Source organism: Acomys minous (assembly GCF_964271855.1).
Source record: "Acomys minous genome assembly, chromosome: 4".
In the NCBI taxonomy this organism is placed as follows: domain Eukaryota; kingdom Metazoa; phylum Chordata; class Mammalia; order Rodentia; family Muridae; genus Acomys; species Acomys minous.
Window position 1 is genome coordinate 124755400 of NC_140486.1, and position 25078 is coordinate 124780477.

Genomic DNA, 25078 nt, shown 5'->3' on the forward strand with positions numbered 1-25078 from the left:
ATTGCAACAAGACAAAACAACACCACAGACTCAAAAGAAGAAAATGTGTAGAGAGTGCCATAAAGGAGTTGGTAAACAGGAACAAAGACTTGGGGTGTTTAAGGTTGGATAAACAGGAAGTGAAACCTTACAACTCAAAACACACCATAAAAGTGATCCATATGAAGGCTTTAGAAAGAGAGCTGGGTTTTCATCATTGTAAAAACTAAGCAGGCCAATAAGTAAACTTACATTGTATGGACTGCAGATAGACAAACTGAGTGCACTGGAGTGTGTGCACACGTGCACGAGCGCGCGCGCACACACACACACACACACAGACACACACACAGAGACACATGCGCACGCGCAAGGAATTAAAGGGATTTATAAGGTCTAAACAGAGTAGCAAGGAAGAAATGAGGCCCATGCATGCCTTGGGATGCATGCTAATTCACAGGTGGGCCCTTTAAATGTTACCAGAGGGTGACAAACACAATTTGGCACCTGATGAAAAGCATAATGCCATTAGATTGATTCTTTTTTAAAGTCTGAAACCAAGTTTTGCTGAAGAATGATCTGATTGCAGTGGACACAATTTATAAATCTCTCATGCCTTCAGAAAAATGGGAAAGACTGCAAGGTTCAAAGAAAGGAAATTCACAAATAATATTGATGTCAATTAAAGAATTTATGACCAACATATTTTCCCTTAGTTGAATAAAATTTGTGAGTGTTATACTTGTAGATCCTTTTCCCAGTAAAAGGAGAACAGCCTTATAGAAACAGGGTAATGCAGTTACTTTTGTCTTTTGGTTAAACAACTGAACAAGATTATTTCAGTAATTTGACACATGTCATCAAGGTGATAGACTGAGAGTGCTCTGTGTTTCTCCAAAGCCTTTCTTACAAACGCTCTTCTATGCAACGGCAACTGCAGAGGACCAAAGAGAAACTCACGTCTCACTTTTATGAACACTTGTAGAAATATTCTCATAGAAGATATATAAGCTGATTTAAAAAAAAAAAGATTGATTTGCAATTAAAATGCCAACTCATTTGCTCAAAGAACATTCTTAATATACCACAGGGGTAGAAACTAGGAGTGACATGAAAAATGTCACCAGCTTCACCAGTTAGCAACAATTATCCTGGGACACCAATTAAGTTCTCACTTACCAAATGTCACTCTCTAGAAAGCGGTGACTGATGGGTGAATCTGAGATCTATTTAGGTAGACATTTCCCCCACTTAACTCCTGCCCATTCTGTCCCAAAGGAAGGGAGCAAAAGGTTACAAAAATGACCATTGTAGGAACGTAGGTTAGGCTTCGGTTCCTTGAGTCTGCAGCCCTTCCAGGGCGCAGAGGCTTCTGAGGAGAAGGTGGAGCTCATGAGCTGCTTCTTCCCTGGCACAGGTCACTCCCCCTGGAGGAACCTCAGCATCACATACTCAGCAAGTGAGGGAAGAACAATACTAAAACAACAAAATGCAATATCCCAATGTATTTCTAAATGTCACTGTGAACAATTTACAGGGGGCATGGCTGTCTTTACCCACGTAGAAACATGCTTCCGCTGAACTTAAAAGGTCTAGGAGGACTTTTAAGACACTCTTGAGGCAGAATAAGGCCTGTAGACGGCACGCTCCTTTGAACTACCAAGTAACAAAATGGCTCAAGTTTCTCTGAGGGGTAGAAAAGGAGACTTGAACACTAACCAGCTTATGATATGTTTCACTTTAGCATTAACAGTTTGGATATTATTGAAAAATGTTATTTTTAATTAGCCACTGCCCTGTCCTTTTTACCACAACTACATTAACAGCCTGAGCTAACTTTGGGGCGGCAGCCATAGAGAAACAGGAGGGTGGAGCCTGTGCTAACCTCTCTCTATTGAAAAAATCCGCATTTTATCAAATGTAAAGAATGGGCCAAGGCACGTTAGTCACAGCGGTGAACAAAGGCGTGTAGCTGTGAAGGCTCAAATGCTGTTTCCTCTTAAAACTAATATTAATATTCACGGCCATGACTAGAGAACTGAAACTTTCGTCAGAATTAGTAAGGTGCAAATAAAAACAGTCATTTTTCAGGGTAAATGGAAACACTAGGAAGAAAGATTAAAAAAAAAGAAAAGAAAAAAAAAAAGAAAGGAGAGCCTTGCACTAATAAACATCCTCCAGCTGACTGGGTTTTTCACTGGGAGAGAAACACAGGAGTGTGGAAAGAGTGACTGTTGAAGATCTTCCTTTGCTTATGTTTTACTTTTTGGTTTGGGAAGTTCCGTCAGTCCACTTCCACTGACTGGGGGCGGGGCAGACACTGCACAGCCCGATAAAGCCACCACTGGTGCTGCCCTTTGGTGTCCTGATGGTTCAACACAGAGGGGAGTTGAAAAGATCTTACTAGTCTACATGCTACTGTGGGGAGCCAAGGCCCAGACACTTAAAAACAAAAGAGACCTTCGAAGACACCAGTGTGACTATCTTCTGGAATGAGCCGCAGTCTCCCAGAGTGCACCCCTTTCCTGCAAAAGTCGGGGACAATCCTGGCCAGTTCAACCACCCCTGCCATTTACAGTAAGTAATAACAGTTATAGGAATGGCAGCAGTATTTTAAAGATATTTGCCAGGCTTCTGACTTGTCAAAATAAAGTATGATATATTTCTGCAGAGGCAGAGCACAAGACAGCTGAGTCTGTCTCCTTCTGTCTCCACCTTTACCCAAACTGTTGCAAATACGGACATCAAAGTCCCATTCGCATTTCGTATCAAATAGGTATCTTATTTTGACTCATCTTTAAATAAAAATGGCTGACTATATTATTTTGGTGGATGAATAAACCACCCAGAAGATAAGGTTTCAGGCCTCATTTTGGAAAGAGTTAAGCATGTCCTCACCTCAAGATAGCCACAGCTCTGCATTGCCGTGACTACTTGTCTCTACGTCACTCTCTGGGAGACAGCCCACCCTCCACAGGAGGTCTGTGAAACAGCCAAAGGCTGATGTTCAGCACAGACCTCTCTTGCCCTGTGTAACCAATGAGGCAACTTGGACAACACACTGACCAAAGGCTTCTGTCTCACTTGGGAAGGCGGAGGATCTCAAAAGACTGCAGCGCATAGGAGGTAAACACAAAGTGAATGCACATATTAAAGAAACGGTTCCCTCTTTAGCTAACAACAGTTCTAAACATCCCAAAACCCAACTCAAAATTCTGTCTGAGAAAACGGTTGCAGTGATATGAAAAGTAATTTAGTAGTTTTCAAGTGAGATAAGAGAAGAGTAATTTGGTATTCTTAGGCTTAGAAGTAGATTGCTCAAATCAACCACCATGGAGAGTGGGCCAGAGATGCCCGGTGCTGCCCATGTGCTTAAGCACGTGCCCTCAGGATCGCACTTCATGGTTAACTTCTTCTAAGCCTAAAAGACCCTCTGGCCTGTCCAAAAACTAGTAAAAGAGCTCTTAGAGATAATTTTAAGTAGAAATTACATACAAGTAATTGACCCTGATGATAGGAGAACATAGGTGTCTAGTTGTCTTGTAGTCAATAAAGCCTAAGTAAGAAGGAAGCCGGCCGAGATGCGGCACCAGGGATGGAACAGTGGACACACGCCGGAGGATGTACGCTGAGATCAGGCACCAGGATCAAACAATGGACACACGTCGAGATCCGGCACCTGGATGGAACAGTGGACGCACGTCGAGATCCGGCACCTGGATGGAACAGTGGACGCATGCCGAGATCCGGCACCAGGGACAGAACAGTGGGAGCACGCCGGAGGACGCACGCGGAGATCCGCGACCAGGATGGAACAATAGACTCACGCCGAGATCCAGCACCAGGGACGGAACAGTGAACGCACGCCGAGATCCGGCACCAGGACGGAATAGTGGACGCACGCTGAGATCCGGCACCAGGACGGAACAGTGGACGCACAGTATCAGGAAGAGGAAGCAGGAAAATGGCACGAGGCATGGCTGCCACATGAACTTCACCTTCCTCAAGTCCAGCTACGCGAACTCTCAGCCTTCTGTGGCTCAATGCCCATCACTGCTAAAAACGCAGACTTGCTTCCAAGGCTCTCGACTGCCACAGCTCTGCCGCCAGGCCCTACGTCACTACACCTGATGACTGTGTCAGAGGTGAATCAGCTTTGTTCTACTGTTTATAGGAAAGGAGGGAAGTGGGTCAAATTTGATTGTTTTAGCCATTTTATTTACACAACCAGAAAACGTTTTACTTAAAAGAAGTAACAGTCACACTTATAACTGTCTATATACTTCCGTGAGTGACAATATTGACTCTCAATCAAATTTCTACTGACAGAAATGCAGTATGAAATTTTTAAATACAAAAGGAACTCTGAAAACATACATACAAGTAACATTATATAGACTGAGTAGGTTATGTCTATGCATTTATGACTATATACATAATACATATATACATAAACATGTATGTAACAACAATTTTTAAAAGAGGAATGAATTTAAGAGAGCAAGGAGGTGTATATGGGAGGAATAAGAGGGTTTGAAAGGAGGAAAGGAAAGAGGGGAATGATTTAATATTATTATAATATCAAAAATAAATAATTCCTAAAAATAAAAAAAAATACAAAAGGAAGCTGGTTGGGTTAATTTGATGTGTTTTTATCTGAAGGATGGGGAAACAGAGCCCTCTACGTCGTCTTCTTCCGGTTCCCTCAGTGCAGAAGGGTAGGATTTAGAAGTGTTTGGGAAAGCTCACACATCCTCGCTTCTCTATCAGACAGTAGGGCACTCCCTCACACCACAAGCTCCACTGGCCTAAAAAATATATCGCAAGAGTTTGCCTCAAACTTGTAATTCACTCATCAACACTAAGACTTGATTATAAATGACAAGTTATAATTAAAGGAGTAATTACTATATCTGGTGTTTATAGCTATGTATACCTATAAATATAATCTTTAACAACTATGTGCTCATTGCCAACACTATTACTAAACTAACAAATTGTGGAAATGCACTAGCCAAAGGAATTTAGCCACTGAAGTACCATAATCACTGAAATTCAAGTGGCTTTGCCTGACATCAAAGTCCCCTCCGCCCCGCCACAAAATGGGGAACATATCTTTGATCTTAGGGAAAGTTGCAGAAAGCTAAAGAAACTAGCCCATAAGAAAACCAGAAACGGTAGGTAATTGTGGGACATTACCCACATTCTCCTAGCAGCAACTTGCAAAGACAAGGCAGCGAGCAGGCAGGAGGAGCAGCTGACCAGCAGGAGGCACCAGCCAGGCGCACAGGGCAGCATTCCTTCACTTACATCTTCCTCTGTGCCCCACTATTGGCTGTTACAGTTCCTCTTCAGTCTACAGCAACAACCATGAGAAAAAGAGGAATGGGAGTTCAGGTCTCTGCTCCACACAGGAAAAGTCTTCTCTCAAGTACCTAACAACACACACGAACAGTTCTGGCCTTCTGAGCAAGCTTGGGGGATCCGGGGAAACAGTTTGTTACTTCCAAAAGTGACTAGTGGAATAAAGAAGTGACGACAAAGCCAGACACTAAAAAGGATGCTGTCTGGTAAATGTGCTCAAAGTCAGTTTTATGCTTCTCAGACTCCTAAAGGAACTACATGACATACCCCATAATAACAGGAAAGTATAATTTTTGTAACTTCGTGCTGAAATGTAAACAAAGCTTATCAGATATACAATACACGTAGGGCATTTGACAACTTCAGAGATTTTTGGGAACAGCAGTGACAGTTCAACACCATGTCACAGTCCAGAAAATGGGAAACTGTGAAAAGTTATTGTTTAAGCAAGACAGTGCTAAATTCAGACAAGCATTAGCTTGAGTAATACTTCAATTTAAACTCCTGGAGAGATCGTGCAAAGAAGAGGAGCAGTACACTCACAGACTGAGTAATTCCTGATGGCTCTGTATTATTTATTTACCTGCTTATTTGGGTCCAATCATATTCTCAAAATGCATAGAAGTCTGAAAGGGAAGTATTTGAGAAGGGCCAGATAGGTTTAAAATACAGGCAAAAAAAGTAGTCTGCGATTTCTGTAAGCCAGGAGTGAGAGCGTCTACAGGTGGTAGAAGACTTTTGAATAATCTTTTAAGGAAGCAGAGGGGAGGAGGAACGTTAAGTCTCCGTAAGCCTCACACTACAGGTGTGCTTCCAACAAGAGCTGATGCTCACAGCCGAGCTGAAACGAGAGCAGGTGTGCTTCTGCGATCTCCAAAGAAAAGGAGCAACTTAAGAAAGCACCAAAATGTCCCTGCCGTTTACAAAATCTTCTCACACCTTTTAATACAGTTGTGCCCTTGATGTGTGAGAAACGGACCTCAAAGAAGAGACAGTGGGTGGGGAAGATGTCAACAAAGTGGGACGTAACAATAAAATAGAGATATTTCACAGAACCAGAATTGTATAAATTGTTAATGTCTCCTGGAGACAATCTATGCAACAGAGGGATAGCTCAGTGGGTGAAAACACGGCTGCCAAGCCTGGCAGCCTCAGATTGATCCCTGGGACAAACATGGTATAAAGGAGAAAACCAGCTCCTGAAAGTTGTCCCCTGCCTCCCCATGCACACTGCAGCAAGCCTTCACAATAAACCACACAGTAATGCACCTTCCACGTGCACACTGCAGCAAGCCTTCACTTGTACACCACACAGTAACGCACCTTCCACGTGCACACTGCAGCAAGCCTTCACTTGTACACCACACAGTAACAAACCTTCCACGTGCACACTGCAGCAAGCCTTCACCTCTTTATAGTACACAGCAATAAACAGAACTGTAAAAAGCGATCTGGAAAGCCACTGCTTTTGTTAACAGACATATTTCCAATGTCCAGCTCTAAACTCTCCGGGTGTCTGTGCACGTGAACTTCTCTGAAACTGAGGTGTAACTCAGCTTCCAGTGGTGTCTTCCCTAAAGCAGAAACCACACCATCAACCTCCGAGGACTGAGGGTTATATTTTCAACTGTGGGCAAAGATGCCTCGCTCTTGCCACAAGCATGTCTGGTCACCAAAATTTCCACTAATTATGAGTAGACAAAGATGGATGAGCCTCTTTTCAGAGGAAGCCATAATCTCATCACCTTCACACCCTCCCTATGAAGAAGGTGGTGTTATTTACAGCAGAACAGGACTTCTTAAAGTACGTGTTCCAGAGTACCAGCACTCTGAACACCCACACACTCCTTTCTCTCTTTCTCTCTTCTATTTTTCTATCCCTCTGATAGAAAATAGTTGTGAATAGTTGTTATCCACAAAAAAGAAATGCATAGTCTAATAAGGAAATTCATGTAAACTATGCCTATTTTCCTCAGGTTAAAAACTAACTAAATAAATATTTTCATTTATGTATGTAGCTAAATATTAAATAGTATTTAAGTTCTTGCATAGTAAGAATGCACAGACATATACTCACACAAGTATACACATAGACACAGCACGTATTATATTTAGTGGGTTAAATAATAGCTCCCAAATATATCAGCTCAAGAGTCACAGAGCATACAAATGATACATTAAATGAAAGCTTATCCTGTATGAGATAGGGGATCCTTTATGGCAAAAGTTACATGGCAACAGAATTAACAGAGAGACCTTGTCCCCACAGAGACAGCCTGCAGTGACATGGCCAGCTAGTAAGACTTTCCAGCAGTCACCAGTAGCTAAAAAGAAACCTTCAGGGGATGACACCTTTACTTCAGACCAATGAAAATTACTCGAGTGCATCTATCATCTGCAACTGTGAGAAAATAAACTTTAGTTCCGTTTTAGCACAAATTGGTAGTAATTTGCTACAGTAGTGACAGGAAACTGACACAGAACATTAAAAAGTCTGAATCAATGAACTGCTTCTATGGAGAGTTTATTATAAAGGTAACAACCTAGTGAGATTAAAGATGGTTTAATTAAGTATCGTAGTATTTTAAGTTTTAAAAACAGAGCCCCCCCCAAAAAGAAAAATCTGTATCTTCAGTCTGAATCAGAATGAATTCCAAAAAAAAGTTTTCTATTTTTTTATAGGATAAACAATCATTTCTGTCAATACGTTTCTATAGAAAATTTCAAAGGTTTAAAGAATTTTACAGTGGGACAACCCCACTGCCCACCATTTATTTCTGCAAGTGACATTTTGCTTCATTTGCTTCATATCAGATATGTCTAGCTTTCTCTATCCATACTTATATGTATTCATGGATTTATCTTATTTTTATGCATCATATCATAAGTGGAGACTAATATGCCCACCCATAAGCACTTTAGCATGCATCATTAGCTGGAGTTCAAAGCTTCCTAATGGGCCTTTTTTCACTAAAACGAAATTTACCTGTTGTGCAATGAATAAATCACAAATGCTATTAGTTTTGACAAATGCTTATCTTGGTCTACCTTGGGCTGCTGCTGAAGTTTAGACTATTCTTAGCACCCAGTGAGTTCTCCACTCTTTCTGAGTCAGTGCCCATCAACCCCACTCCCACTTACAGAGTCACCTACTCGGAGATGCCCTTGTTACCATAATAACTTGGTCTGTTCCAAAACACTGTTGCTTCTTAGGTACTCACTTCTTAGGGGGAGACCTGCCTAAAGTTTACCCTCCCTCCCTCCCTTCCTTTTTCCCTTCCGCTCACTCCAGTCCTTCGTAATGTTAGTAACCCAGGCTGCCCAAGAAGTACCCCAAGCTGTTGTCGAACTTGCTGGAACTTCCCTGCCCCAGCCCCCAAGTACCCAGATTACAGTCATGCACAAACACGCCTGATCCCCTGTTTCTCTCTCTCTCTCTCTCTCTCTCTCTCTCTCTCTCTCTCTCTCTCTCTCTCTCTCTCTCTCTCTCTAAAAATCTGTTTGGCTACAGATGTACAAAGTTACAGACGAATCAAACTAGCCAAGCAGGCCAAGCAGAATGTCTTCTCTGTAGGAAAGACTATAAGGACTAAAGATTACTACACTGTACTCTGTAGTATAAAATATCAAAATAAGAAAGATATCTGTCACTTTACTATATACTTAATATTTCTAAATTCTAGTAGTTGAAGATAGGGAAAAAAAGACACACCATTACTTCTTAGCTGTGTGAAAACTCACTAAAAAAATTCTATGAACCACTATTTTATTTTTCATAAGATTAAAGTTTAAAAACAGAAACCAGTGGGAATAATTACAAAATTATTAACTGTATGAAAGCAATTTATACTTTTATACTGGACAACGAGAGCATGCAAATTTCGGGCCGTTAAAGTGAATTGTTTCTAAAGCGAACTCAGTATCATTCTCAGCACAGGCCATGTTAACAAGGCGGTCACCCCGTCTTCTCTCCGTGCTTTGGCATTTCTAAGGGTGAAGATGCTATGTATATGCTCACTCTTCCCCATTACCCTCCAACCATTTATGCCTAAAGATTTAATTTTGAAAGAGACACGCAAAGTGACCCAAACTACCCTTTCTCTTTCAAGTTGAAAAAAAAATGTATCTGAGGATTACTTACGCTTACGCATTCTTCTAAACTGATTATAGAAATAAAAGTTTACAAAGACACTAAGATTAGCTGCCCACTTACTGCAAAGATTAATAAACTCCAAACGTGAGTGTGGCAATATGCCACAATAGCATGCCGGATGTCAAACGGCACGGGTAAGGAGGTGCAGCGGTGCTGGAGGGCGGATTCTCACATGGCTCCCTCCCATGGCCTCCATTAAACACTAATCTCTACAGTTTGAAATCTGATAGTTTACTGTGTGATCCAGGCCACAGCAAGTGTATAAGAGATGCAATGTTCTATGGAAAAATATAAAATATTTCCCTTCTCATGTGTAATTTAATTAACAACCAGAAAACATTAAACTGTAGAACTAACAAAAGGAATATGAAGTCTTCATTTTTCCCCAGAGAGTTTCTCTATTTTTGTCATATTAAAATGCTGACGTGCTGGTGTGTCCTCGAGAACGACTGCACCATGGTGATTACATCAGCAAATCCGGCTGTCAGTGTGCACCATTGCCTGCCAGTGCCTTTCACGTATTTACAGGTTTTTTTATTCAGTCAACTAAGGTGCAAGTACTCGTATCTTTTCCGAGTGAGCATAAGTGCTGCCTTCCACAGTCCTTGTTTCTACTTTGGCCGCTGTAGCAGTGTGCTAATCTGAGTGCAAGTTTCGGCCAGAAAGTTTTGCTCATATTTGATGATGCGCTCAAAGTAGGTTTGATGAATGAATGAGTGAGTGAGTGAATGAATGAATGAATGAATGAATGAATACCAATGCTAAGAAGACAAGTCACGCCCATTTTACAAAACTGACATTTGGAAAAAAAAACAAAAATGGATCACTTTTTGCTGAAACTATTTCAGCCAAGAAGGGCACTGTTTTTTGAATAAGAATTAAACAGAATGGAGAGAAGACAAATACCCATGGAAAACAATGGGGATTAGAGGAAGCAGCAATGAAACATATGAGGATTTAAAAAGAGGTAGAAAAAAATCGTATGTGGAGACTTCCAGGGTGAGAAACGTAAGAAGGACACGGGGATAAGAACCCAGATTGGACACAGCATGAACTGTCCTGAATTTCTCTCGGCAGTAACATTTGTCTAGTGTAACAAACACACCAAAACCTAAAAATGTAGTTTTTGAAAATACTATGGCTACTGAGTATTATAAACTGCCATTAGTTTCAAAAAATTCATTTTAAACTTCTTCATATAAGAAAAGAAACAGTAAAAAAATAAACTAACTTTCCATAAAAGGTTCCAGTGCTGGAAAAGGAAAATGCACAATTTGTGAATGCGAGAGTAAAGACTAGAAAAGAAAACAGGCTTTAAAGTTTTTTTTTTTTCAAAGAAAGTACATAGGGTAAATAATTTGTAGCTCAAGAATAGTTTAATGCACATTACTTTCACATTTCTTTCCTTGAACAGCCAAGGCAGTGTTTGGACTGGAGTGACTTGGACCATGTCTAGCACTGTGATTCAGAAGCACCCCGCCTTCCCAAGGTACAACGGCTACCCTAAGACTGCATGGACTCAAGGCTCCCCACGCCTGGGTGGGCCAAAGTGTGGGGAACCGGCAAGCTAATTACCCTCCCTGGGCCTCATCCTCCTTATTCATGGACCTATTTGAGGTCTTCATAAGCATTAAAAGAATTAATAAATCTGAATATATTAATACATGCTTTGGCCATTACAACTTCTTGTTTCTATTATTTTTAGATATTATGCATCTCCTTACTTAACACATACAGTAAGACATAGACAACAGGGCGTGGTGGCTCAGCGCTATACTTCCAATACTCAGGCGGCTGACATACAAGGAGGATGAGTTTGAAAAGAAGAGAGAGAAAAGAAACAAAGGGAAGACAGGACAGAAAGACAACCCGCATTATTTATGCGGTACTTTCCTTCAAGTCTGGAATCTAATATTTATCATCTCAAATTTACTGATCTATTTTTAAGGAAATAAAAAGACTAACAGCAGGACATTTGAGTGGCAGTATAAGAAAACAATTAGCGAATTCCAGAATGTAAGATGTCGTGTCAAACTAATGATTCATGTTAACAAACAAATATCATGCAAAGGAAGGGAGGGACAGTGTTAGTCATAAAGAGATGGAGTGGGGCTGAGGTGACCCTAAGAAAGGCACCCAAGTGCCCTCTGTGTGGGCCACTATGATGAGAGAGAAAGCGAAGCTGAAAGTTTCATACACCGTAGAGAAAGGTCAAACTGGAGACTCGAAGGTGGGGAGGAACAGGGTGATATGAGGAGCCCATGCAACCTCTTGAGGCCATGGTGATGTCCTGGCCTAGCTGGCCGACAAGAGCCATGTCTAGGCCTATGGTCCTGCTGCTGCTAGGGTCTATATCAATGTCTGTGGCCTGAGTTACCACGAAAGACCAAGCGGATGCTTGTGGTCCAGACTGCCACTGGGAACCATGTGGACTTCTGAGGGCCATGTTGCTGATTTGCGTGGCCTGTGCTGCCACCTGAGTCCCACTGGGCCCGCGGTACTGCTGGGGGCCATGTCTGGCTCCATGGTCCCAGGGCAGCGGAGTCTGTGTTACCACCAAAAACCATGACTGTCTGCTTTCCACCATGATGAAAATGGACTAACCTTTTAAAAATCATACGCAAGCTTCAATTAAATGCTTTCATGTGTAAGAGCTGCCACGGTCATGGCAACACTGACTAGGCGACACTGACTAGGAAACCTGTATACTAAGAAGACTTAGGAAAATGCAGTAGATTGTCACAACTGCTATTTGGGGGCAACCTCAACCACAGGATCACTGACAAAAATCTGTGACCTTTTGCACCCTGTGTAGAATCAACTTAGTAAAAGAGAAGAAAGGTAAGATCCTGGGGTAGTTTTATACTTCAGAAATGAAAATATTCAAAAAGGACATCGACTTTAATGAGGAAATCTTGTTTCCTTTCTTTCACATTTAGTTATTTGTTGATTTTGTATGTCTGTGGGAGGAGCACAGTCTGTGTGGGTGGTCAGGGCACAACTCCTGGGAGTTACTTCTCTCTCTCCACCACATGAGTTTTGGGGATCAAACTCATATTATCAGGCTTGGTCACAAAGGCTCCCTTGTACTGAGCCATCTCACTGGCAGAGTAAATATTTTTATATTTATTCATAATGCTTATACACAAAGACAGTATTGTGATAATGCATTTTCACAGAATCTATAATTTGCGAAATGTATAAAAAGAAGTGGAATTTTCTAAGTATCTTTATACTATTTATACCTCTAGTGTAACAACTGAAACTAAGCAGGAACACATAGCATGATGAATTGTGAAAAAAATAACTGGGCAAAAGGCAACAATGAAGAAAACTTGTGAAAAGTAAGTTAACATATAAGGACGTGTGCTACAGGGAGAACGCGAGGCAATTCCATGGAGGCAGTCTCCAGAGCTGGCCGGCCTACCTTCACGACTCTTAACTACACCGACAAGTCTTGCTTCTTGATACAATGACTGCCTTTTCTTTTGGGGCCCAGCTCCCCTCATGGAACACAATTCCATTAGCTTTTCTACCACATAGCAGATCTGCCCCAAACCCACAAAGGCTCAGTCACACACTCCTCTGCGCACGCACCATACAGGGATTCATCGCACCTGGCATGACACCTATCCTCAGTACCGCGGAAGACAGACTGGCCGACAATTGTCTGTGATTCACAGCATTTCCGTCCTCACACAGTAAATTTTGTTTGTTTGTTTTGTTTTTAGGATTTGGGCTTTCAGCATTTCTACACTGGGGACGTGAGACTCGGGAAACCAGAGGGGCTATGGTCTTTGTGATTAGCTACAGAGACACTGACTGGGGTAACGTCACCACTGGGGACTCGGCGTTTCAGATTGTGCCTTTGCTGTATTTACTGGGAGCTTATCTTATTACTCTCTTATCATCTTTTTACATGGAATTGGCCATATAAATACACGAGTGTTGTAAATATCCATGTAGAGTGGTAAAGTGTTCGCCCAGCGAGATTGAGACCCTGGTTCCATTCTCAGCTGTGTATCTTCGCTATGAAAAGAAATTTAATTTTTATGAATATTTATTAGTTTTCCTCTAATGGACATTTTTTTTCTTGCTGCCAAGTCTAAGAATTATTTGCACAGCCCTGATAACTAGTTCTATGCTAGAGATTTGTTTTATAATTAAGTCTGTGATTCACTTTGGACTAATTATTATACAAACGATGTGACTTAAGTTAAGGTTCATGGTTTTTGCCTGGGATGATCAATCTAGCACCCTTCACTGGGACGTCCACATTTCCCTGCTGAATTGCTTTCACAGTTTTGCTGAAAATTATTTTGAGGCAGGGAATGTAGATTAGTGTACCTGACTGGCATGCGCAAGCCTGAGTTTGATCCTATCATAGGAAATGAAAAACAGTTCACAGATCTTTCCTTAAATATCAGTTGTGAGGGGCACAGGCCCAGTCCATGCATGGTCCTTGGTTGGTGCTTCAGTCTCAGCAAGCCCCTCTGGGCCCTGCCCGGTCAGCTGGCCCTACTGGTCCTCTTGTGAGGTTCCTGTCACCTCCAGGTCCTTTTCTCCTCCCCCTCCCCCACTTTTCCCAAAGGCTCCCTACACATTGCCCAATGTTTGGCTTTGAGTCTCAGCATCTGTTTGGAGGTGCTGCTGGGTGGAGCCTCTCAGAGGACAACTCTGCTTGACTCCTGTCTACAAGCATAGTACAGTATCATTGATAATGTCATGGGTTGTTTCTTTCCCATCAGGTAGGTTTTGGGTTGTGCCGGGTATTGGTTGGACCGTCCCTCAATTTCAGCTGTATCTGGCTACACTTATCCCTGCACATCATTTGGGTCAAAGTTTCTGTGGGTGGGCTGCAGTCCTACAAAATGTAGCTGACGGCCAGCTCAGGATTCATGTGGGGCTCCTAGTAAGGGTATTTGGGGGTCTCTCTCTCTCCCTCCCCCCCTCCTCTCTCTCTCTTGCCAGCTTTCAAATCACTTTCCCCTGGCAGGACCTGCCAGGCCACAGGGAAAGAGCACATACTAAGTCCTAATATGACTTGATGATCTGGGGGTGGGTGGTGGGGAGAAAGGGAGGGCTCCCCTCTTCTGAGGAATAGGGAATATGGAAGAGGAAGGGAGAATGGGGATGAAGGTGAGGAGGGATGGGGCTATAACCCGGATGTAAAGTGAATAAATAAATTAATATAAAAAAAAACATTTAAAAAATCAAGTTGTTAGGGAGGGCTGGTGAGGTAGCTCAGGCTGGTAATCTAAGCTTTACCACAGGCTCACATGGTGGAAGGAGGGAACAGACTCTCTGCCCTCCACACGCACCTCACCAAGGATGTTCCTTAACACTCCCTCCCCCTCCCCCATAGACAAAATAGCAAATGTGAAAAAAAAATTAAAAATCAGATGTGAGCATGTTCCTGGCTCTGCTTTCTCTGCCTGTTGCTGCACTGATGCTCATCTTTCTTGTAGGTACTTTAATTTTAAAACCAAGGGATGGATGCCGCTCTATTCTTTGTTGTTTGTTTATTTGTTTTGTTTTGGTCATTTGAGCTCTTCTGGCTTTGTATGCCTGTCTTAGGGTACTTGCCTACACTTACAAAAGAACATGTAGGAATTTTGTTAAACCCTTAGTAATTTTGGAAAACTGCCAACTTTTAACTACACAGACAGGGCACTCCTATGGGTTTCAATGTTGTTTTGCTTTTCCAAATGCTGGCTAACTCATGCTGGGAACTGCTCTAATGCCGCTGTTGCCCCGCCCAGGCTGCTGCCCTGCCCAGGTCTCTATTTTTAAGAGTTAAAGAGTATTTGGTAAATGGTCCTTAGGTATGTGTTTTGTTAGCTTTATACTTACAAATCTTCTTTTTATTCTTTGTGGTAAATGTAAACGATCTTATTTTAATTTTGGTTTCCATATGTTCACTACTACTTTGTAGAAACACAATTGATTTTTGCATATCTACTTTGTATTTTCAAATCTTGATTAGTAACTCTAAAATATGTTATACATACATGATCAAACCATCAGCAAGTAGATGTGGATCTCCCCCTGCCCCTTTTTTAATTTGTATGCCTTCAAGTCATTGTGTGTGGACTCACTGTTACTTCTAGGTTACCAATTTTCATAGCTCAAAGTATGAGGTATATAAAAGGAAAAACTCAGGGAATCCTGTGCATCATTCCTCAGGTCCCAGGGACTCTGGCCAGTCTCCTCATCTTTCCTGCTTTTAGCATCTCTTATGTATGTTTCATGTACAGTATGCAATATTTAAGGGTATAAGCTGTTATTTAAAAGGTGATCAAGAGCCAGGCATATAGCATACACCTTTAACCACAGCCCTTAGAGGCAATGAGAGCTCTGTGAGCCTGGGGCTAGCCTGGTCTTCATAGTGTTCAGTGGTGCCATTTTGTCGCTCCAAAACAAACAAACAAACAAACAAACAAACAACTCCATCACTAACAACAACAAAAAGGAATAGAAAAATATGTCTGTTCTGTCTCTCTGGAAGTACAAATCTGTGATATAAAAGCATTTAACTATTTAAATCCTAAAACCTATGTAAGGGCTGCTCCATTTTTGTCTTAAAAAAAAAAAGGGGAGATACTCTTATTAAAAGTCAATATGTTATTGCCTATTACAAGAAAAATCTACTCCAAAATGATTTTTAGAATTCAGGCTGATGTTGCCAGATTTTTCTTTAATGAGCTCAATTCTTTAAAAAGAAAGGAAATAAAGAATCCAAGAAACAAACAAAAAAGGTGAGGTTTGGCATGTGTTTTTAAAAAAAGCTACAAAGAGAATCAATTTTAATGAGAACTAGGGCTGTGGCAGTTGCGGCCATGTCTAGCATATTTCCCGAGCATAGATTAGGTACCACAGGCAAAATTACTAAGCAAATAAAACTTGAGATGTGGACAAGCGGAGTTAAAGCTCTGAGCCATTATGTTTTCATGGAGAAATCGAAAGAGCTGAGTAAGCACCCCTACTTTAAAACACTTCCCAAGGTGGGCATTTCCTGATGTCCATGGGAGGAGACAGAAGGGGCCATGATGCACGCCTGTTCTGATTTAGTCCTGGGCTAAAGTAGCAATTTATAATAACAATATAACGTTCATGATGACCAGGAACCCAAGCCGACGGGGAGTGACATGCCTTTATTTCTCTGGCTCTGACCAGAGAATGTTAGGTGGCTTTCTAACATTATTTATATGTATTTCTAAAATGAATCACTATGCAATACCAAGTAACCGCACTAAAATCTTTGGGGCCTAGGGACCTAGCTCTGGGCAGAGCATCTGCACAGCACATGCGCTCTCATGGCTCCCCACCTTACAAACACGCTGTAGGTCCAGCCTTGGGTGGGGATCTGTAAAGGATGCCTTCAACATGGCAGGGCTCTACCATTTCCTGGAAACTACCCATCAAAGAAAGGCCAGAGCCTTTAGCCAGAAATTTGCTTTTCAATCCTGTAGACTATTTGAGGATAGTGGGCAACTGCATGGAACTGGAAACCTCAGGTTCCATATTTCAGAGCGCACAAAGTAAATTCTCTGTAATGGGTTCTCCTAGCTTGGGTCACTTCCTTTCTGAGGTTGCGCATCTGCACCAAATCCTAACACAGTTCTTGGTGTGAGTCATGGATATCTGGCCTTATAAACTCTAGTCAGCATGCGATTGGTTTTTAAAAACACAGAGTAGGCAGGCCTAATGCCCCAAAGCCCGTCAGAAACTCTTCCTACTGAGATGCTACAGGAGGCAGGTACAGGACTGAGATGGTGCGAGCCTAGAAACAGAACTTACTTTAGAACCCCCAAAATGACCATCTAGAAGACCATTTCAAGAGCCAGTAGCATCACTCATGGCCAGAACATGGACACTGGTCTCCTGCTGTCACCAGTGTAGGCACACAGAGTAGGGGGCACTGATTTACACGTGTGAGAAGTTTTTCTCTTTTGTAAAGGTTTCCCCCCCCCCCCTATCTAAACACAGAATTTCCACAGGAAATCATAAATCTCCATTTAACTGTCCTGTCATGTAAAGTGAAAAACAGACAAGATAAGAAGTCTTACTTTAGAGGTGCATAGCATGTATGTAGGTATGTATAGCATGTAGCCTAGATCTCTGTATATGTCCACTTGGGAACAGGATACCTAACAAAGAGACAGGTAAGATGCACAGTACAGCAGGGTTTTGCACATGCTCTTTAGAAGTATTAGTCTGTTTCCAGAGGAAAACATAAGCAAACATCTTGGCAAAACACATTTGACATAATATAAAATAAGTGCAGCATGTCTCAGAGAGATTAATTTACAAAACAAGGAGTCTAATGCTGGGCACAGTGGCATGCGCCTGTGCTGCCAGTGCGTGGGAGGGTGAGGCGGGAAGATGAGGGCTGTGAGGCTAACTCGGGCTCTATAGCGAGTTCCAGCCTAGTGAGCCATTTACTGAGACATTGTCTAAAAATCAAAATGCTTATAATTTAATTCTTTTATGTTAAACTTTTAAAAATCCACAAAATATTAACTTTAACAAAATATTGCTATTAATACCACCTTCGCATTATGAACTAACTCAGTAGGCTTAATAATGATACACTTTAAATGTGGTAAGAAGAAAGTATGACATTCTAAAGGTTCCGGGGTGCCTGGATTCTGAAGGGCAGCCTGTATGCCTTTTAAAACCACACTCTTCTTCTCTCCCATTGAAGGATCACAAAGATTTATAAATTTGTTACTCAGTCTGCCAGGCTCCATAACCTCTCTCTGGACCACTTCTGATGCATGAATTTGATCTTTATACAACTCAGCTAAAAATCTAAAAGCTCTAAATCTTTTACAGTTGTGCAGTTAGAGATGAAAGAACTTGTGTACAAGCATTTAGATGCCTGTTAACCTCCCCACAGGAGGGAAACCAGGAGGCTTAAGATGCTTTCTCAAACCCATGCTAAGGGATTATGCTAAAAAAAAAATAACATGTTTCGGCGAGCCCATTACAACAGGTAGGTGACTGGAACCAGTGAGTTCTGCTGGGGCACTAAGGGAAATAACTGGACTCCTGCTGACATCAGCACAATTAGCTGATGTCTTTCAATCGCAAGTTAAGCACGTACCTGGCAATGAGGCTAGTCTTATAACTCCCCCGTGAGGTGGACTCATCATTCCTTGGTAAATGGCTGACTGGTCCTAAGGTGGACAACTTACATTAGTATATGCGCTAGTTAGCAACGAATGAAGAACAGATTCTCTATTGCCTACTTTCAGGAGTACCTGCTAGACAAAGTGGAAACATTGGCCTGGCACTAGAAAAGACACTCCCAACTTGCTGAGTTGTTTTTTTGTTTGTTTGGTTTTTTTTTTTTGTTTTTTTTTTATAACTACTATTCTTACTGGCTTACCTTACCGTTTTCTCTTCTCTTTCACAATCATGGAAACAGCCTGAGCTGACAGGGGCCTGACTTGTTCTCTCTAGTGAATGGCAGATTTGGGCAAATTACAAAGTGTATGGACTCCCCGCTCCCCGCAGTGAAACAATTTAAAAATAGGAGTAATTCAAAGGCTAAAAGGTGCTCCTCTTTCCCAGAACTTGTCTACACGCTTGTCTTCCTACACAAGAAAGAGGAGAAGGAGAGGGAGAAAGAATGAGGAAGCAGAGGCGGTGGCGGGAAGGGGGAGGGTTGCTAAACACCACCAGGCTAATTTGGGCCAAGTCTATAATGCCTTCGGCTATTTCTAAACTTCTTCCTAACCCAGATTTTATTATAGACGCTGCCTCTTGAAGCTGAAGTTAAGTTCCAAAGGCAGTGTTGAGTATACTTGATGACTGCTTAGCTGACTCTCTCGTGAATAGAGACCGAGAACAATCGAAAATGTCACTTCCACAACGAAGGGAGCTTCCTTCAAATCACTTGGAAAAACATTGCTAGTCTGAACTCTTAGATTCAGGGGCTACAATAATGTACGCACAAGCATAGAGAAAGCTATGAGCCGCACTGCAAAACAAAAGCCTGGTTCACTTGGTTTGGCCTACTGTTTTCCGAGGGGAGACACATTAGTGTCTGCTCTGGACATTTCAGATGTGACAGAAATGACAGGAGCTGCAAACTGGATCCATGATCACAAGACCTCAAGAGTCGGGTACGAACGACACTTCCGGCCACCAGACTTAACTGTGGGGCCTCTGAGTATGCTCAGAGATGCCCCATCATACTCAGTGGAATGCCCTGCTGGCCTGGTCCTGGGCTGCTGTGGGAGAGGCTAGGGGAGCGCAGCTGAGAAGGAAGAAACCATCTCAGGTCACTACTATTGTGCCAGCGTCCTTAGCTGCTCCTCTCTTCCAAAAGGAATCATCTCTAAAACGTCAGGGTCGGGCTGCAGGTTTGGACATGAACGGTTCGCGGTGGAACGCCACACAGGTGCCTGGTATCTGGAAATGTTCATGTCTCTAAGCAAATACACGCAATTTCCTGTGAACCTACTGTAGTGACAGGAACATAAGTCACCTAGAGGTGTGTCCAGACTTAATGTTTAGAGAAACTGAGAGGAAAAAACCAAAAATACTCTCATCATCCTTACATAAAGACTGACTTCTGTGTATATGTGTATGTGTGTGTGTATGTATGTATGTGTGTGTGTTGGGATTTGGTAGTTCCTACATATTTAGCAATATACCAAGTATATATTTACATGTTATCTAAGTACTTCTACATTCACATAGGTATTTATAGATATAACATTATCATATATTGATTAATATTAGTGAATTCTGATCATGTAATTTAATTTAAATGGAAATACAAAAAAAATCTTTTCTTGTAGCATTGACTCGGCAATTTTACTAAAACCTTAATTTACATTAGATGATAAATAATAAGGCATAGTGATATTATGTGCACGTCCTTCTGTGGGTCAAATGAGCGTTTGACTTCATCTGTTCCCAGCTGCTGAAGATTCCATGGGAAAATGACCTTTCTCAGCAGGGAAAGGGTGTCCCCTGACAGTGCATTTGGTCATCTTTTGCCTGCCCATGCTAAAATCATGTCTGTGACTGTGCAGTGACACACCTTTAAAAACCCTTCTTGTCAACCTGTCTTCCTAAAGGTCCCTGATCACAGAGAGCTACATCCTCCTCCACACCCTACACCCCAATCTCCCCGTTCTCTCGCTGCAGTCTCTCGACTCAGATGCCACTGGCTTTAGCTTTCCTCGCCCTCCTGCCCACTGGTAACCCTACACTTACTTCTTTAATGGGAGGCACATTCCACAGTCTCCCACACTCACTTTCCCGCACATTCGCGAGATGAGTCTGTCTGAATTAGAAGTGGGCGTGAGTTAGATTTTCAGAGTCCCACACCTTGAACTTCACAAACTCTGGAACACTTTCCCACTGGCACTGTGGAAGGCAGGTAGGAGCCACACATCTCCACCCTCACACCGTCAGGACAACGCTTTCTTAAAATCCTACTTCTGTTACCCTCTTCCTTGTGCGTTAACAGCTACTTACGCACAGTTAACTTCGTTACACTAGGATGGCTTACCCGTGGCAGGGAGGAAAACAGGGCACAGGAAGGGCAGGTCTCACCCCCACAGCCAGCTCTTCTTGCTGCCACGGCTCCTGCCCCTCACACACCCTTTCTCTGGTCCCCCATCTACAGTCACATGATTCCTAAACTTCTGATTATGAAACTTGTGTTTTAAATCCCCAATTGAGTTATTTTACTAATTTTCATACTGAGAGGCACTAATAAAGTCGAGATCATAAAATTCTCCAGAGATGATTTTTGTTGTGGCTCTTTCCTTGACTGGGCTAGAGTAAGAGTGTGATGGAGCCGTTTTTGGCTGCCCACGACTTTGTTACTCTTCAAGCAGAGCTTACAGCTTAAAATCCAGGTCCAGAAACTAAGTGTGTTCACAGATACACGTTTATTAAAGTCATGGCTTTGTTGGTGCAGGTGTGGGCTTCCTTTACTCGTCTAAGCTCTCTGGGATTCAGTTTTCCTCTTTAAAAGCCACAGGAAATTCTGCTTATGCATAAAACACTTTGAGCTCCCCAGATGAAAGCCCACATGTGTGAGTGTGATGTGTATTTATTGCCTCTTTGCTGATGGAAAGTGGCAGCCTTCTGCTAGAAATGGGATTAGAGATTTTTGTCTATAAGAGAGAAGAGAGGAGCACAAGTGAGTAACAAGCAGTCAGAATAAATAAAATTGAAAAGAAGGAGAGCAGAGCTTTTACAAAAGAAACATCAGTTAGGAGCTGGTGGTTTAATTTGGTATGCTTTCCACTTTTAAAAAATTGAGCTCCACTGCATGTATAATGAGCTACAAGCAGAGGTACATTCAGTAGTACATGAATAAAAAATGACCTTTTCATTTGCTCTTCCGTAGACTGGCATTCCCATATTATTAAAATATAATGTATTAAAGATTAAGTAAGCATATTAGCATACAGACATCATGCTTCTGTGACCGTGGACATGACGGCCAGCCAATACGAAGCTGGAAATCCATCCATCCGTATATATTCCTATTTTATAAGCTAAGTATCAATTAAAATGAACACAAGGCCTTCTAACAACAATTAAAGTCAATTATTTCACAGGGTATGGAAAAGAAGTCAATGAGCAGAGATTCCCTAAAGGGAGCCACAAATAAAAATCACAAAGTATTCAGTTGCTGGGAGAAGCTGAATTCCACATTACAGGAAACTATTAAACAGACAAACTTCCTGGCCTAATGCAATGTAACATCCTCAATCCAGAGTTAAAATACTGAAAGTTTTCATAACAATGTTTTTGAAACGTGGCCATTTATTAATTACATTTCCTTTAAAAATCACACTATTTTCCTGTCACTTAAAAATATAATAGATAGATGTACAGTGTTACGAGAATGCACAAAAAAACTGCAAAAACATGACATGAAATTATTAAATTCCAAAGGACAGGTTTCCCCTCACCTCATTGTATATAAATAGAACATGTTCATTAGAGTAAACACCGAATTAAAAAAATAAAAACAAAATGGAAAACTAATGCCACAAGTTTAACACAACTGCTGGTGCTTACATATTTTCTTTCTCTCCTTTTTTTTATTTTCCTTTCTTTTGTGATTTTTTTTCTCTTTTTATATCTCATTCATGGCATACTAGGGAGACACATGCTCCATCACGCTCTTTTCAGCTAATACATCATGAATGTTTTAAAAAGGGTGCATTTCTCCTTTTCATTTAAAGTTCTTTTTATTTTTACATTGCCTTAATCCCGCATAATGGAAAGCAGACGCGTCTTGACGTACAAAGAGGAAGTTCTGTGGAACCTGGAAATCTGTCACTTTTCCTATGGATTGTTTCGGGGGGGGGGGGGGCGGGAAGTTGAGAAATGGGCTAGGCAAGGCAAGGGCACACTGCAGTGCCCAAGTGACTGAACACAGGGACTCGGAGCCCTCCAGGTTAAGTGCCTAAGGTTAGCCTTGTATTTCCGCTACGGGAAAATTTTATGGGGGTAACTAAGACTAACACAGGCTAGCTAACGATCTTTCTTGAGTTTAGCTCTTAGAGACCTGGGCTGCCCAGTTCTCCACTGGAGGTCTTCCCCACGTTCAAGGAACCTCAACCCACCATCCTCACTGAGCAACGAGACAAGACACTGCATCTCTGAACCGCTGCTCGGGCTCTGCCACAAGGCAAAGGCAGGGCCTGTGTGAGAATGGTAGCCCGGGCACTAAGAGAACAGAATTCATTCACAAACCCGTTTACTAAAACCAATTAAAATGTTGCTTATGTTTCTTAACAAGTAGGTGAGTGCAAATTGCACAAAAGGCATGCGAAACTGGAACCCAGGGTGTATGTGACGGGGCCAACATTTCCTTCTAAAATGATATAATTATAAAAGGACCTTTATAATAGACATGGCTGCCTTATGTTCTCTACGATTTCCTTGCATTTAAAAAAAAAAAAAAAAGAAGAGACTTTATTTTTAAAAATCAGTTTGCCATGAATAAATGTATCATGTACTGATGCATTATTTCTCAATTTCTTTTTCATATTATCTCTTGGAGATAAATGGCAATAACAGGCACATTAAAATGACACTAAAAGCAGCTTTTTATAGGTTTAATTATTTTTTCCTTTTTGGTAATAAAAATGATGGGGTGTGTTTGCATGTGTTATATATTGAGACACTGTAATACTGTTTAAATATTCATAATTGTGGAAATAACTCTCACTTGGTATTTTGAAAATGAAATAGATTGCTTGCACTCCTGTTATACTGTGCCCCTTTATTAGTACACGTTGTGGGCACACCTATATTGACGTCAATCAATCACCTATTGTGCGTCTGATTCCACCCTGAATGATGCTCTGTAAGAACAATTTTCTTTTATGAGTCCGTTAAGTTTCACTTTCTGAGAAATCTTTTCACAATTCATAACATAGATACTGAGCACCGCTTCCCCACTCTTCCTGGAACTTGGACTCAGGCAGAGCCAGTGCCTGCTCACCACTGGATGGATCCACGTGGATGAGCGCACAGGCACGTAGCACAGGCAGGCACGTAGCACAGGCGGCAGGCGAAGGCCCGTGGAGTGGCTCCGCAGCATCTCCTGGGCCGCTCTGAGTGAGTTACTTCCTCACCTCTGTGGGCCAGAGACGACTTTATTACACAGAGATAAAGAAACGCCTAAAAAAGCCAAGCTCCTATTTAGTGCTAGAGACTAATTTAGGAGACATTACCGTAACGAGAGCTTCACATACAGAAATTGCCACTACAGTGCCAAGGTGGGTGGAGTTCAACCTTAAGGGACTTGTGACAACCTCTGTTCCAGACCAAGAGGTACAGGGGACTTTCTGGTAACTTCCTTACTTGACTCATCATCTGGATCTTTCCTTTTAATTTTAATTTAATTTTAGGTATTTTATTTTTAAGTAAATATTATATGGAAGCTACCACAGTGAGGCAAAGCAAACAGTTGACTCACTCTCCCTGTCACCTCTACATATGGCTTCCTTACATGAAGCTTATGCTATTAGCAATGCCTTAGAAATTAGAAACTTCCAAGGATAATGTGTAAATTTACAAACAAATGCCTATATACACATCTACATGTAAAAGATATAAATGCATGCATGCAGAAATACAATTTGCTTTCATATAACTGATAGCACAGCACACATGCTTACTTAGAATGTCTGAGGTCCTGGTCTCAATCCCCAGACACAGAAGAAAAAAAGAGCCTTTTCCAAGACATTGAAAATAAACAAGCTGAGTATCCAAACTACCTGTAACTTACAGGACCCTCAAACTAAGCACACAGATCACCTTTGCAGCTTCTAGACTTAACAAGTCTGGGACATGTTGTATATGTCCATGTGTGTCCGTGTCCGTGTGTGTGTTTGTGTGTTTGTGTGTGCCTTAAAAGACTTAGCAGGATTGATAATTATAAATTTAATATTAAAAAACTTCAAATAGCTTACACACTATTCTTAAGGATAATAGTATGTAACATATTCTTATTATGTATATAATGTACTATATATAGTGATTCTTATTAACTACATATGAATTTCTTTAAATAAAGTCAAATCT

At 41.6% G+C, this 25078-nt stretch overlaps 1 protein-coding gene across 2 annotated transcripts in view; it reads right to left on the bottom strand.

Moving 5' to 3' along the window:
• The window catches only part of FBXL17 (F-box and leucine rich repeat protein 17), a 423447-nt gene that overhangs the window by 150503 nt on the left and 247866 nt on the right, over window positions 1–25078 (bottom strand). Inside the window, exon 7 of one of the 2 annotated variants that reach the window (XM_084778113.1) lies at window positions 23946–24128. The exons of the other annotated variant lie outside the window; for it this stretch is intronic. Coding sequence (XP_084634239.1) covers window positions 23990–24128 — 139 coding nt within the window. The 3' untranslated portion in view covers window positions 23946–23989. Of the gene's footprint in view, window positions 1–23945; window positions 24129–25078 lie in introns of those variants that run through there. 2 annotated transcript variants of the gene reach the window in all.